This window comes from Perca flavescens, chromosome 8 (assembly GCF_004354835.1).
Source record: "Perca flavescens isolate YP-PL-M2 chromosome 8, PFLA_1.0, whole genome shotgun sequence".
Classification (NCBI taxonomy): domain Eukaryota; kingdom Metazoa; phylum Chordata; class Actinopteri; order Perciformes; family Percidae; genus Perca; species Perca flavescens.
In genome coordinates this window covers 20,145,596-20,161,362 of record NC_041338.1, presented here as the reverse complement: position 1 = coordinate 20,161,362, position 15,767 = coordinate 20,145,596, and the positions used below count along the sequence as shown (strand labels likewise).

The 15,767-nt window shown below is 40.0% G+C and overlaps 1 protein-coding gene across 1 annotated transcript in view; it reads right to left on the bottom strand.

Moving 5' to 3' along the window:
• Positions 1-2,638: 2,638 nt before the first annotated feature.
• The window catches only part of LOC114560732 (LHFPL tetraspan subfamily member 3 protein), a 28,359-nt gene continuing 15,230 nt past the window's right edge, over positions 2,639-15,767 (bottom strand). The window contains exons 2-4 of the mRNA XM_028586325.1: positions 9,864-10,100; positions 4,172-4,200; positions 2,639-2,971 (exon numbers count right to left, since the gene is read on the bottom strand). Of these exons, the coding sequence (XP_028442126.1) occupies positions 4,184-4,200; positions 9,864-10,100 (254 nt within the window). The 3' untranslated portion in view covers positions 2,639-2,971; positions 4,172-4,183. The remainder of the gene's footprint in view (positions 2,972-4,171; positions 4,201-9,863; positions 10,101-15,767) is intronic.

Sequence of the window (15,767 nt, the reverse complement as noted above, 5' to 3'; positions counted from 1 at the left end):
CATCATCATAAACATTTTATGCACTCACTTATTGTGCTGCCAAGACATTAACTAAAATAAAATGAAGTTATTCCCCATTTCACCCACTGGATACCCCAAAGGACTGAGGACTATGAACCACACACAACCAATCAGCCATAAATCAGTCCTGACAGTATTGAGTGCTATGAATCAGTTATAAGCTTCTAACTACTTTTTTCTATTCCCAATTTCAAAGCCATGTAAGAAATAGGTTGTTGCGGTTTTGCCTTAAAGCAGCATCAGCTGCAAAAAATAATGAGTAAATATGGTATTTTCTTTTTTCCCCTCATATTCCTTTCCCCACAACATTCCTGTCTTTATGGTGGTCGTGGTCTAGACATGTGACTTGGATAAAAAAAGGTTATCGTGTCTTGTGAGTGAGAAGTTAATCTTTCATAATCTCAAAGAGGTTTTATCTCTCAAAGAGAGAGTGTTTTCTACGTGTGTTGCCTGGAAATATGAGGTGAATTGTGGACAGCTATATTTAAATTTTCAGCTGACTTTTAAATGTTATCATGGAGGGTTAGCATTAAAATAAGAAATGAATTAAAACAATTATATTACACCTTACCATTGTTGACTATGAAAGTTTATTTATTCCTGACCTTGAAAATAGTATTTAACCAACTCAAGGTCCACATGCTAGCTTTTTCTGGAAGTTTCAACTGTTCAATGCGGTCTTTATTAGCAGATGAATGAGCTTGCAACAGATCCATCTCCATGACAAATGAGGAAAGTCCAACTGTTGATGAAGATGTGTGATATGGTTGAGTTGGGATTGTTTAGTTGAATTCATCATTCATTTTTCTGACAACAATGCTAATGTCAGTATTTTTTCTTTTTGAAATTTACATTCCGTGACGGATTTCCTGTTTATGTTTTGGCCTGTGTTGTCCAGTTTGACAGCCAGGCCGGGTTGCCAGATATACCTGTATAAACATAAACCCAGCGCGCTACAGCTGTTAGTACAGCCATGAAAGAAGCAAACAAACGAACAGGATCAACGGAGATAGATTCTACCCGACCTAAAAAAAACAAAAAACGGCATTTTTCTAACAGTTGCGTGACCAGAGATGTAACAAACCCCTGGTAAATATTGGAGATGTATTTGAAAGATGGAGACAGCTTAGAGCCCAAAAGGATGCAGAGTTGGCTCCAGAAATTTTCCATAAAGATGACCAACTTGCAAGAGACAGATATTTTTTAAAAATGGTCAAAATTAATGCAGCAGAGGCTGAAATATTGTGACTTTTAGTCCCGAGTATCGGTCCAACTCCAAATACACTGGATCCTAAATTTGCCATAATGCAAATTGAGTCTTTCATTAAACCTTTCCTGACTATGTCCACATCGTTCAAATTTGATGTCCAGAGTTTGCAAGGGTTTCTGTTATAAATGTGTAGTCTGTAGTTTGTAGACTTTACAAAGCTCCCTACGAAGAGATTATGCAACCGTGTGTCCTTTTAACAAAAATTAACTTTTGTCAGAATGAAGAAAACACCACAACAGTTTTACAGTGAAAACCTTTATTAAGTGTTCATATATTCTTAAATGAATGTCTTTAATTGCTCTAAGTTAACCTCCTCCATATTTGCTAATGGTTTGGTATCTATAGAATATCTATTTACACAGGAACATATCCACAGGTGATGCTGGGACAGACCTTACTGATCCATCATCAGTCACAATACATAATACTGTCCAACTCCGTCATGTTACCCTGTATGCCCCAACAAAACAAATCGAGAAAAAAGGGAGTCAAAGAGAGTAAAACAGAAAGCGAGAGCTGGAGACAAAGACAGAGACAGACAGATTGGGCTACACAACAGGACAATTGTGTGTGAGGTTGGCATATTGGTTCTTTAGTCCAACTATTGCACACAACACATTCACACCAACACTCACATTATGTGCATGCACTCACTCACTCACACACACCCACAGACCTCCCTTCACACATACAGAAGCACACTCACACAGCAGCTACAAATCCTGCAGCACACATCCTAATAGCCCCCATCACAGTGTAGATACCACAGACTATAAAATATTAGATTTCTTCTCAAACTGAAGCGCTGTGCAAAGTTAGCTAGCAGGGCATTGAATGGATTTAGTTAAAATTCCTAGAACATCTTTAATATTCACTGTACATACTTTTTAATACAAGTTCTCTTCTCTTTTGGATGACAATATTCATATAAAATATCTTAAATATCTTTTTTTTTTCTAGTAAACGAAGAGGAACAAAGGGGTGTATGAGCAAAAAAAGAAACTAAAACTTTCATTTAATTGTCAAACTTCACATATGAAACACAATAGATTTACATCAACCCGATATTATCTTAAAATGAGCATTTTTTTCACAAATAAAACATGACACACATTCTGACGGTGGTACACACGGCTAAGTGTTAACATAGTTTAATACTTGTAATTACAGTTTGTCAATGTTTTGTTTGAATGTACTGTATGTGCGTTGAGTTGTGTTTGTGCATATGATTGAGTTGGCGTGTGTGTGTGTGTGTGTGTGTGTGTGTGTGTGTGTGTGTGTGTGTGTGTGTGTTTGTGTGCTAGTACTGCATGTGTACAATGTCAACCCTGTGCCTTCTCAGGTAGGTAGTGGGTAGTCCATATACTTCTCAACAGAATAACAGTCTCTGCCCCTGCCATGGTCTATGCAATGTTGTGCAAGGGTTAGGTCTGTAGACACATTAGGGTAAAAGTGCATTGGGCTCCATCTAAGTGCTGGGGATGATTTAGTTACTGCAAGCAAAAGGGATGGACTTTGAGGGTAGGTTACACTGGGGTTTTGGCAGGTAGATGTGAAAGGCAGGCTGGCTGGTTCCATAGTATTCCTCTCCGTCACAGACGTGGATGGCCTCCTTCCTCTAAGCTGATGTTGAGGGTTGACTGGTACTTCATGAAAACAGACACATGGAAATTCAGGAACCTGGTAGAAAGAGAGAGAGACAGTGAGTGTGGAAAGTAACTAAGTAGGCTGTGCATTTTATTACAATTTTGATGTACTTGTACTTTACTTGAGTATGTCCATTTCATGCTATTTTAAACTTCTACTACACTACATGTCAAAGGGAAATATTGCATTTTTACTTACACACTGTTGCATCAATATTAACAATCTACGTAACAATAAAAAAATAAAGGGCAGATTTTCTGCAGATTGAATACATTTAGCTGATAATACTTATGTACTTTTACTTAAGTAGAATTTTGAATGTAGCACTTTTACTCATAATGGAGCATTTTTACATTCTTGTATTAGTACCTTCACTAAAGTAAAGGATGTGAGTACTTATTTAACCATTGGAATAGAGGTAGTTGTACTTTACTTGAGTATTTCCACTTTATGCTACATTTTAGAGTGAAATATTGTACTTTTTCTCCATTACATTTACTTGACTAAAAATACTATATATAAAGACTATAGACTAGTCATAGATTGAGATTTTACATACTAAACCTATACAAGCACACACTGTAATATGACATTGTTATATATTAATCTACCCAACAGTCTAAAGTAATTAAAATGAGCTCCACCTCAACCAGCTGCAACATTACAGTAAAATGCTTTTTACAAAGTAATACATCAGCAATAATGATCTGAAATTTTATAAAATATAACACCAACAGGGGCAATTCTACTGCATAAAAACTACTTTTACCTTTGATACTCAAAGTGCATTTTTATGACAATTCTGTGCTTTTACAGTAGGATTTTGAAAGCAGGACCTTTATTTATAATGAAGGTTTTTGCATGAGTACTTATTTTACTACTTTATTAACTTTAATTTCTTACTTTTATTCTTATACTGCACTACCAATTTTATTCTTGTCTTTTAATGTTTTTAATTTGTTTATTATTGTTTTTTAATTGTTTTCTAACTGCTCTTTAATGTTTTATGTAAAGCACTTTGAATTGCCCTGTTACTGAAATGTGCTATATAAATAAAGCTGCCTTGCCTTGCCTTGCCTTGCTGGCTGTAGGGGACTACAGGGTAACTTGTAAAATAAATTTACATTTAATTTACACTGTTGTACTGCACGTGGGGACCCAAATGACATTTCATGGAGAAACATTACATTGTGAATGACGGCTTACATAATGTCATACACTGTCCTTACTTACCTTAAGATTTGATTAGGCATTGCCTCCCTCTGCAAACACAAACACACAAAGTAAAATATAAAAGTGCAACAACACAGTTCTCAAGGTCATGCTATTAATAGACTTCCATGTTCACACATTCCCAAATACATGCATTCTTCACAATGACTAGTTGTATTGCACACACACACACCAGTAGATGGCACCAGGGATGGGCTGATTGGTAAAAGACTGTTGAGGTGTAATGAATTATTCATAAATGGTAGATTCCTCAGAGCCCTAAATTAAGGAATGGTATATCAGTGCTACAGTGAGGCTGTTTATTGACTGGCAAAGCTACTGATAATCCCATTCAAGTTTTCTCTTCTATGACATTGTTTTTAGATCTTTCAACTTGTCTTTTTCTATCATATTTGTCATTTTAAGGTCATTTTAGTGTGAGATGAGAAAATAGAAATTGCACACATCTCCTCTGAGAGTTGGTTATATTACAGAGGATATTGCCAGCTACATGCATGGATGATTAAACATGGCACTACAATGTTGATTATGTTTATGTTTACTCTCATAATAAGAAAGTGACATCTTTTTCAATCCTTTTCACAGTACCTCGGACCTGTGATAGTAATGCAGACATTACATATGCATGGACACCAGCGTATAGACCAGGCCATTACCATGACTATCACATCCCCTGAGTGTATGGTAGATCGTTGGTGGAAAAATTTAGGCTTGATGGTGGTAGGGAGCCAGACATCCCTACTGTCTTTGGGTCATTGTACAGCCATAGTACAGTAGGGAGCAGATATGTGACTTGCAAGATAGTTATGGTTAGATCATTTAAAATGCAATCAGAATCAGAAAAGGATTTATTGCCAAGTAAGTAACACTTACAAGGAATTTGCCTTGGTGGTTGGTACATACATAAACAAACAAACATATTAAACATTAGTATGACATACATACAGAAATATCAAATACAGAAACAAATATATACAAAATAGCTGTTTAAAATATATAACTTTTCAATGTTTCCGAAATCAAAAATGACCTGTAACAGCAAACAAGACTAACAGTGAAAAGAACGCTATTTTTATATAGTTTTTATTAAAGCCTCTGACCAGGTCCTATTTTTCCTGCAAAGTCACAGAAGGATTTACGGCAGGTAGACGGCTCTACAGAGCACACATTCTGACGGGTCACAGATTTCGGCTGAACACCAGAGAAGCCAGTGTTAGTGAGTATGCAGGTAAAAGGTAGCAGGATATATCTTTATATAGGCCTAATTGTATTTTAATTTTGGGGCAGGTCTATCACAGAAAAGAAGGAAATTAAATGAAGACAACAATTAAAAGCTAAAAGGGAAAGTGAAAGATGACTGGCAAAATCCGAGTCACATTCGGTCGGGCTTTCAACAGATGGAGAAAATTATGGGATTGTAAAAGATTCAAAAACATCCTTGAATTGGCCCTCAGGTATGTAATAAGTCTATTTCATTCATAAAATAACTTTAGATTGCGCAATGTGGTTGTACAGTGTGGTTGTCAGTAGCCGCCATTAAATTACATCCCCGTTCCATTTAGAGCTTCCATTTTCATTCCTTTAAAGCTGCTTACACACCAACCAGACGGCCGACCGTTGACAGAAAAGCCAGTTGAAATGATCAGTCTCCCCGTGTTGGTCCAAAAAGTGCCACAGAACACACCAAAGAGACGAGACGTAATACGCCTCCATAACAGCAGGCAGCGCTACTCTGTATTGTTGCCCAAAAAATGAAAACCGGCAGCTGATTGGACAAACGCGTCACATGGGTTTGTTTTCTCCAGAAATTCAAAGCCAGACTGTCATGGCGGCCGTTCAGAATACGATCTCATATTGTACTAAAATAGTTCACCGAAACGTGTTTCTGAAAACATTTTAAGCGAGAAATAGGCCGTGCAGTTGCTGAATCTGTCTTCATTTCAGCTCAACAAAGCTCAACAGTTTAAAAGATTTTCGTCAGATTTTGAGAGACTCTAGTCACCTCATTCCGCTCGCCATTTCCGGGTGAGTCCCGACGGCCCTGTCTCCGACTGAACGTGTCAGGTCAGCCAAAATTAACGCCGACAGCCCCCCAGACTGACGACGGCACGGGACACACCGAACAGACACGAGTCACTGACCTCGCCAGACTGTCCAACGGCCGATAATCTCCTTGGTGTGTGAGCACCTTTTGTCTGTGTTTGTGTTGGCCTACTATTTTCTTTTCCCTTGTCCCCCTGTACTTGTGTGAAGCGTCCGTGGGTTTCATGAAATGCGCTTTATTAATCTAAGTTATTACGTTGGTTGCTACAGCAATCTCGTATTGCTTTGGCTCGTGACACAGTGACAGTGATACCAGGTTTAGCTTATGATACATCAAGTAGGCTAAGTTACCGTATGCAACACTGGAAATGCAACGATGCATCTGTAACTCATTCTTTTATTGTAAATGAATGATTATCTGTCTGAGCAAAACATTCATTGCAACTTTATGACCCTGTAACACTAACTCGTAGACCTTTATAACTGCAAGTGTGGTAAAAACACTACCGCATTTGTCCAAAGGGGCCGCTGAAATCAACATAAAGTGAAAGTTACATATAGCCACTTTAACATAAAATAAAAAGAAAAAGAGAGGCTGAATGGTTTAGAGCAGTGTGCAAAATTGTTTAGGGATGTGCAAAAAGTAGGCAGGGTTAAGCGTCAATGTCAGTGGGGGTCTGGGGCCTTATTAATAAGGCTGACTGCAGAGTGGGAGAAACAGTTTTTTGTTGCGTGATGTTTTGGTCCTGATGGACGCAACCTCCTGCCAGATGGGAGGTGTTCAAGGAGTTTGAGTCCGGGGGGTGAGAGGGATCGGCCACAATCTTTCCTGCCAGCCTCAGCGTCCTGGAGGCGTACAGGTCCTGGAGAGACGGCAGATTGCAGCCAATGACCTTCTCAGCAGAGCGGATGATACGCTGCAGTCAGCCCTTGTCCTTGGCAGTGGCAGCAGCGTACCAGATGGTGATGGAGCAGGTGAGGATGGACTCAATGTCCTCTGCTGGGCATATTTTGACCCACTTGAGGTCCTGGGAGTTGATAGAGCCCAGGAAGCGGAAGGACTCCACGGTGTTGACTGGGGAGTCACCCAGGGTGATGGTAGCGGCTGCGTCCTTCCGGAAATCCACAACCATTTCCACTGTCTTCAGAGTGTTTAGCTCCAAGTTGTTCTGACTGCACCAGGTCACCAGATGGTCAATCTCCCACCTATAGGCGGACTCATCCCCACCATGTGGTGTCCAATGAGAATGGTGTTGTCCGCGAACTTTAGGAGCTTGACCGATTGGTGACTAGAGGTGCAGCAGTTGGTGTACAGGGAGGAGAGCAGAGGGGAAAGGATGTAGCCTTGAGGGAAACCTGTGCTGATGGTCAGAGATTCAGAGACTTATTTCCCCCACCTTCAGCACATGCAGCTGGGACAGCTTGTCCTGTAGCAGAGCCAGGAGGTTGGTGTTGAAGGCAGAACTGAAGTCCACAAACAGGATCCTGGCATCAGTTTCTGAGGAGTCCATGTGCCGGAGGATAAAATGAAGAGTCATACAGCATTGTATACAGACCTGTTGGTCTCTGTAGGCGAACTGCAGGGGGTCCAGGAGTGGGTCGGTCAGGGTTTTAAGATGTGACAAAACAAGGCACTCAAAATACTTCATAACCACAGAGGGCAGGGCGACGGGTCTGTAGTCAGTTAGTCATGTGATCCTTGTTTTTTGGGGACAGGGATGATGGTGGAGGACTTGAAGCTGGCTGGTACGTGGTATGTCTCCAGTGAGGTGTTAAATATGTCTGTGAAAACCGGAGACAGCTGATCAGCGCAGGGCTTCAGGGTGAAGGGACTGGTGTCTGGTCCGGCTTTTTTTAGTAGCCTGTTAACTTGTCTCTCCTGGACGGAGAGGGTTGTTGTTGTGGAGGTGGGGGGAGGGACTCTGGGGTGGGCAGTGATGAACAGGCCCTGGCCCCTGCTGAGGTGGGGGAGATGGGGCTGGAGAGCTGGAGCTGGTGAATGGAGTCACGGGGGAAGGTATCAGGACTGCATTGTCTTTCAAAACGACAGTAACATTTAATTTAATTTTAAGTAATTTTAATGATGTTAAAATCCCTTCACAAGCAGAAGACCAGGAAGGCGGTTTGTTACCTTATATGGGATGGTATCTGGTTGAATCTTCTCTCAACCTTGACAAAATATACATTGTTTGAAAGGACAAAGCCCTGTGACTATAGGTGCATCTCACTTCCCTTATTTGATAACTCCTCGGTTCTCTGCTAAACCGGAAGTTGTTCTGGCCCTCCTTCGTGAAGGCCGTCTCAAAGCCATTATTTCTGCCCCGAGGACCGAGGATCTCTGAGAAGCTATGAGCGAGGATACACGAGAGCAGCCTTCCCGGAAGCCGTGCAGTTGAACATTGCTAACTCTGCCCATACATCTGACGTATTTACGTGGCGCTTCAGATAGAACGGACGTCTCATCTCTCTAAAATACATTTCCTAATTTCCTCTCTCCTCTGATGATTTCCTCCGTCTTTCCCATGCTTCCTTGGTGGGACAGATTAAGACACGAGGAAGGGAAGCAAGTGGAGGAGCCGGGGATGCAATTCAAGGGAAGTGAGAAGCACCTTGAATCTGTGTAAACTCCTTTATATCCCATTATTTCAATGACAACAGTTGGGTAATTTTGCAACAGTGCATACAAATTGTAACGGATAATCATTGTAAACAATTTAACGTAAAAAAAAACCCATTGCTAATTTGGTCAGTATCACTTAAATCACTTTCACACTTTCAGAAGAGAACATGATTATGTCTGTTGTCAAAATGGGTTAAGATAAATTAATGTCTTTTTTTAGGTTTGTGGACAAAAAGGGTTAAGGGCTTGAATTAGTGCACATGGTCTGTTGATTACTTTTCTAAACTGGTTATTCTTAAGCTAGTTCATGCAGTTCTTTCAGTTATGTTTAAATTAATGTATAGCTTCCTAAATGTATTTTAATTTGTACAGAGGCTGCATCAAAAGCTCATTACATTAAAACTTTTCTTTTAGTTGACATAAATAAAAGATTGCTGAATGCAGCTCATATAATAAAGTTTGCAAGAATAGTGTGTGCTTTATCACAACCTCAATGAGTGTACACTTTCTATTTTCAGTCTGGTGGAAAGTCACATGGGTTGTGATAAATGTGAATTCTATTCTTAAAAAGCAACTTTAAGCTATAAAGTATTATCATTTACTTTAAGTGTAAGCTTTTGCCAGCCCACTAAAGCTCAAATTGCATTGAGAGTGCACTTTAAGAGCAATTTGTCTGCTACCACTCAGCCAAAATAAAAAACACATCAGTGACTCTGAGATTTAGTCAAGATTTAAAATAATGGTATTCAGGGGAATCTGTTCCCAGTTCTAGATACATTGTGCAGAAATATAGGTTTGGTGAGAAAGACAGCCTAATGAGTAAAGAAGCTTTCCTACACCCAAAATAAATCATGTTAAGTTCACATGCTGGCAAGTAGCAGTCCTGTTAAAGACACTAAATCCCAACATGCTCCCAGAGTGCTATGAACCCGGCTCTGACTTCCACTACGGTGCACAAGCGAAGAGTAAATTTCCCAAAGGAGATCAATAAAATATCACATTTTATCAGATTAGATAGTACATTCTCACCCTTGCTCTCAGCCAGCAGTTCTTCTGTCATGAGTCCATCCTGTCGGTTCCCCAGGACGAAAGCCAGGAAGGAGAGGATAAGAGCATCCAGGATGCCCATAATAGCCAAGATGTAGGCCCAACGCACTGAGCAGGCCCCCAGGCTGTATTTGTCTGTCTGCTCTCCGCACATCTTCCGAACTTCGTCACTGTCCCAACCATCAGGATAAATCATACAACCCAACACCAGACAGACACCTAGTGAGAGGCAGAGAGAGGAAGAATGGGTAAAAAAATAACAAGAAAATTGGCAACATTAGGAGGGAAAGTGGATGAAAGAGAGGGAGGAGGAACAAAAGGTATAAGTAGAACAAAAATTAGTGTGTGTGTGTGTGTGTGTGTGTGTGAGTATTGGGGGGCTGATATAATGAGATTTTGTGGGGAAATGAGAAATAAAGAGGAACAACGATCATTTGAAGTGCTTTAAAAATCTCTACCCGAATATTCTTTTCTCTGGAGATTTTGCTGTGTTTCTATTGCATTTATTACATTGATTTTCATTCCTTCCCCTAGGCGGGGAATTTGTGTCTAGACACAATGAGTGCAAGTGGAAGAGCAGTTTAAAACAGCAGTAAACAACCACAGCAACAGTCAAAGCCAGACACAATAGCAGCAAGAGGTTATTAGAGTGAACGGCTCTAATATACAATATACAAAACATCATGGATGTCTCCCCACTCCTTATGTTTTAAATAGTGTTAATATTGGATTTTAACTCACTATTCTTCATTCTCAGTTTTGCCCAAAGGGTATAATCCCTCATCCTCAGTTTAAAAAATATTCTTCTCTGAGGTGATGCTGCGGCAGAACAGCACAAAAAAACATGAAAGCACGTGCACAGTCTTGCAGTATTTTCTCTCTCTCTTTGGAGTTTTAACTAAGCACTCTTCATTCTCAGTTTTTGCCCAAGGGGTAAAATCTCTCTCATCTTCAATTTGGATTAGGCTCTCCTTTGAGGTCATGTTGCAGCAGAACAGCAGAACACTTGGAAAAAGAAGCTGACTGCACAATTATCCAGAGTGCATTGCATATTAATAATAAAACATACAATCCTTACTTCTTTATCCACAAAACACATCCTTGCCACCCTGCTGGTTGTTTTTGTACTAGGGATTAGGCTTTTGGACATTATTCTAGTTTGCTACCCATGTAATCTGCATTTTAAAGATCTGCATGCTGCTTTTATTTGTACACCTCTTAAACAGAAATGTATGTTTATATTGTCCTTATTTGTATCTTCTCTCTGGCTTCTGCACAGCCTTACAACCACAAGTAAGAGCAATATACTCTCTTATATATCTTATCTCTTATATTCATAAAAGCTGCCCACACATACAGTATGCATTAAAGCACTCACACACTGCAGTTTGTTACAGTAATGCTGCAGTCTTTAATAGTGCCAAAAGACATCAGAGGGTGTTGAGAGACGTTTCAGGGAGAGAAAGTGAATAAGAGTGAAATCACAGAGCAATATATGCTGCAGACAAACTGCATACCTAACAGAGCAGAGCATCTCCTAGACTCCTCTTCTACCCCAATGGCTCTAACTGTCATACCAAATTCATCTGCACACAGAGGTTTAGAGAGCAAGGACTTTGGTACTTATTCAGACTCAGATGGACGGATGCAGGAGTACTTCAGTGAACTATTCTATTTCAAAACGTTTTATACGATTTGGCACAGAAAATATTCCTTTACATCGCTATGTGAGCAAACAACACGTGATTAAGCAGCAGAAATCAGTGGCATATGCTGTTGCAGGAATATTAAGGATGTACTGCAACTCTGGTTTTATGAAAGATTAGAAATGCTGCTGTCGCCACTGAATCACGACAAACCCTCTTCACTTAAGAGCGACTTAACTTGGCCTTGACAGGTTGTGATGAGCTTCACTAGAGCCACTCAGCCCACCGCAGCATCACAGTCTGTCAGACGTCCTCTAGATTCTAGGACGTGATTCAGCTCCTGCATGAGTGTCACTAAGGCCTTCATGTGCATTGTGAGCAGTAACTGGGCAGACAGCGAACAGGTCCACTTCTACTGTACCTGCATCCCATAAAATCAAACCTCCACAATCTGTGAGCCTGTGGACCTCTCACTAACAAGTCAATCTGACAAAGATGGTAGTTGACTGTGGCTACAGAGGCTGCAGAGCAGGCCTTGCCTTGACAATGCATTTACACAAATGTGACACAAAAAACACCTTTTAATCTTTTCTGCAAAGTGGCTCAGGGCAAAGCAGAATATCTCAGGTTTTTCTCAGAGTCCGACTCTACACAAAGTGTTTGACACAGTTAACACTAGAACAAAAGCTGTGCTCAATTGCAGATAACTCAGAGGGAGAGTTTGATGCAATAAGTGCAGAAGAAAGGAAACAAAGTGGCCTCTGTATGTAGTGTAAAAAAGAATCGCCGGTGCAACACAGATGTCTTCTTACTTTATAGTTTATTTTTTATTTTTTAAGATGCATAACAGTGACTAACGTTTCGATGTAAAGTTACATCTTCATCAGAGTCATTGAGAGTCACTGGTATGCACCTTAAAAAATACAAAAACTATAAAGTAAGAAGACATCTGTGTTGGACCGGTGATTCTTTTTTACTCTACACTATTTTGTCCTGCCCTGGTTGCACCGGATTGTTGTGGATTGCAGAAGCGCAGAGAACCCTCTCTTTTACATACCAAGACTCTGTGTGACCTACAACCCAAACAGTGTTTAAAGTCTGCGATAGCTACTAGCAAAAACAAATAGTAGCTAGCTAGCACAGCCATTTTTTGGTCATGTTTGCAATGATGTATTTTGGGTTAATATTCTATTGTTCAATTTTATGTTACATATTTTTTTTGTGTCTTTAAACCTAGAATAACTGTTGTTGTTTTTTTTTGGCCACTTGGGGACAGCAGAAAGAAATTGTGAACACAAGTATCATAGTATCACCTTTTACAGCACATAGTTGCTTATTTACACATTCAGCAATTATGGAGTAACATATTCACTCCAATATTCACTCTCTTTTAGCTCTGTATTTGGTCTCTACCAACTCCTGAGGGAAATATCTGCCTTATTAGCTGCTAAATGCTCCACTATGTTCACCAGCTCTTTGCTATCTGAGCAGGTAGTGTACAGTGGGTTTGTTAGAGCTTTTCACTGAAAATAGCAGCTTACTGTGGCCAAAAGCAGTGAGAGTAAATCAAAATAGTTGTGGGCCAAACAGGTCAACACTGAGATAAAACTTTCTATAAAGCTCTGTATAGCCTTTTAAAAGGAGCTGTCCATCCTGAGATGGTGCTGAAAAGCTGAACTCATCAGTCAGCTGTCATATTATCAGGTGACTTAAGAGGGAGGCTGTCCTCCACTAGCGGTTTGGGAATTGGGCTATCATAAATAGTGGTACAGATTTCTGTGAGTCAGTACATGTTTATTTTATCTCTCCCTCATGATGCCTTTACTACAAAGGTATCAAAAGCGTTTCCAGATCCTTCTGGGTGTCTCCTGCACGCATTTGGCTCGGTTCAACGCCATCATGAATATTACATTGAGGCTCAGGAGGAGAGGTGCACAGAGCAGGTGAGAGAGAAAGAGACTGAGAGTGCAGAAAAAAGACAAATAAAAGAGGTTTACACCAACAAGATGTGGATAGCATCATCATCAGAGAGAACAATAGATACAAGAGCAGTAATATATCTGCCACAGTCATGAATGCTATCAAATATCAAAATATCAAATATCAAAGCTTCTGAAGATGATCATCTCTGAGGGATGCACTGGCCGGGATTATACCAACAGAGGGTGCCACATATGCCGCTCCTGTTTCCAGAAACAGCTTGTAGGTAGAGGAGGAGCACATGTCCCCTCCATACACTGTAACAGTAAGCCTGCAGTCAACTAATCTATAACCACACAACACAACCCAGCAGGCCCATCCCAGCATCCACTTACATAATGAGGAGCTTACAGTAATCAAAATTCAAAAACTACAGCACCTTACAGCGTACACCCATTTTAATAATACCAAAGGAAGAAAGATGGATCCACATTAGCCTTTCACACTTACAGAGGGAATCAAAAAACCTTTAATATAATATATTCTCTGCAAAGCAGCATGGCATTCCCATGTATTTAAATATTTAAAAATACTGCATATATGGGAATTCTGAATACATAATAGTATTTTAGATAATATATTAAATATGCTCTGGTGCATTAATTCGAATGCCAGTAGGGACATACTGCAGTATAGGGAAACTAAAAAAAAATCAACACTGATACAAAATGCAAATCCATACTAAATATAGATATTAGAGAACATATTCAGCAAAAAAAAAAAAAAAAAAAAAAATATATATATATATATATATAAAACACTGTGAATGTATTTTTAGCTGCATTGACAGGGCAATTTTCTTTTTTCTATAACCACAGATAACAAGCCAAACACGGCAATGTGTCATCAGTTAATAACAAAAACTATTTAAAAAGATTAATAGACAACTTCATGTTTTTATGTTTGTCCCTCAGAGTCAGGTAGATGTGCCAAAACAGCTGTGATACAAGAAGAGGATCATCATAACAGAGTAAGTAACAGAAGCCTCATGAGCTTGTACGCTTGTTGTCCGCCATTCAAGTAATTCTGGTGACTGTAGGAAATCCGTAACCAAAATGATAGTACACAAGGCAGGCTGAGGAAAAGTGAGTACACTAAAGGTAGTTTACAAAACGTAATCACATAATTAGATAATTAATTGCTGTGGTATTAAGTAAAAAAAAATCCAGTTATTTAGATTCACATATTCCCCTGACTTTGCATAGATGTATGTGTGTGCATGTGTCCTCTGTGCCTATTTGAAATCATAGGTCAATCAACAGAAAATGAATAGTCCACTTTTATGATAATCAATTTAAATAATCATTAAGTCATTTATTAAATGTTTATATACTGCTTAGGAATGCTAAATAAAGAGACGCAAAGTAAAGTGTTCCCATGAAAACATCTCATTATCTGTTGGCATCTGCTGGCTTCACCCTGCCTGAAGCTGAACTTCGTGCTACAGTAATAAATGGTGTGCTCCAAATCCTGCGCAACAGAAACAGCAGCACACCTGACAGAATGCAGCTGTCAGTCGGAGCGGAGACGAGATATTAACTGACGGCATCATCCTACCCTTTTAGGTTTGCCCTTCTCTTTCTTGCTCTCTCTGGAGAGCAGCAGACAGGCGCAGAGAGAGTAGAGACAGACTATGAGGCAGGGTGAGGCACAGATACAGAGGTGGTGAGAGACGGAGCCCATGTAGGGTGCCATGCTCCATCTCTGTGTGTGGCCGCCAGCAAGTACCCAGCACCACGCTAACGTCATAAGCACTGTCTGCCATATGGAGCCCCTTGGCGGAGCTATTCTCAGCATTGCTCTTTTCTGTCTTTTCCACACACCTCTCTCTGTTAGCCTTTTTCTCTCCCTGGGAACACTGGGAGCATGTGAGTGGAAACCTGGACTGAGAAATGCTTGTTGGCTAACAGCAGCTTATGTAAGAAACTGTAGGTAGGGGAAATCAGGTGCAAACAGCTCTATTGGAGAGTCTGAGGGCAGGCCGACAGATGGTACAGAATGGTATGATGGCAGTAGATTTGTCAGAAGCACACTGGCTCTTTTTCCCAAAGAGAAAACTAAATCCCATTCATCACATTGCCTCCTATAATCTCTGTGTGCTATTTGCAACTAGTGTAGATGACTGGAGGTCCAATGTGACCTCCAAAGCAACAGATTAATTGGATTTGTGTATCTTCTTTGCAGACAAATAAAAATAAATCATGTATACTGTATACTGCATTTGAAAGACTATGGTTTATTCTACCTCCAGAGCATCTGG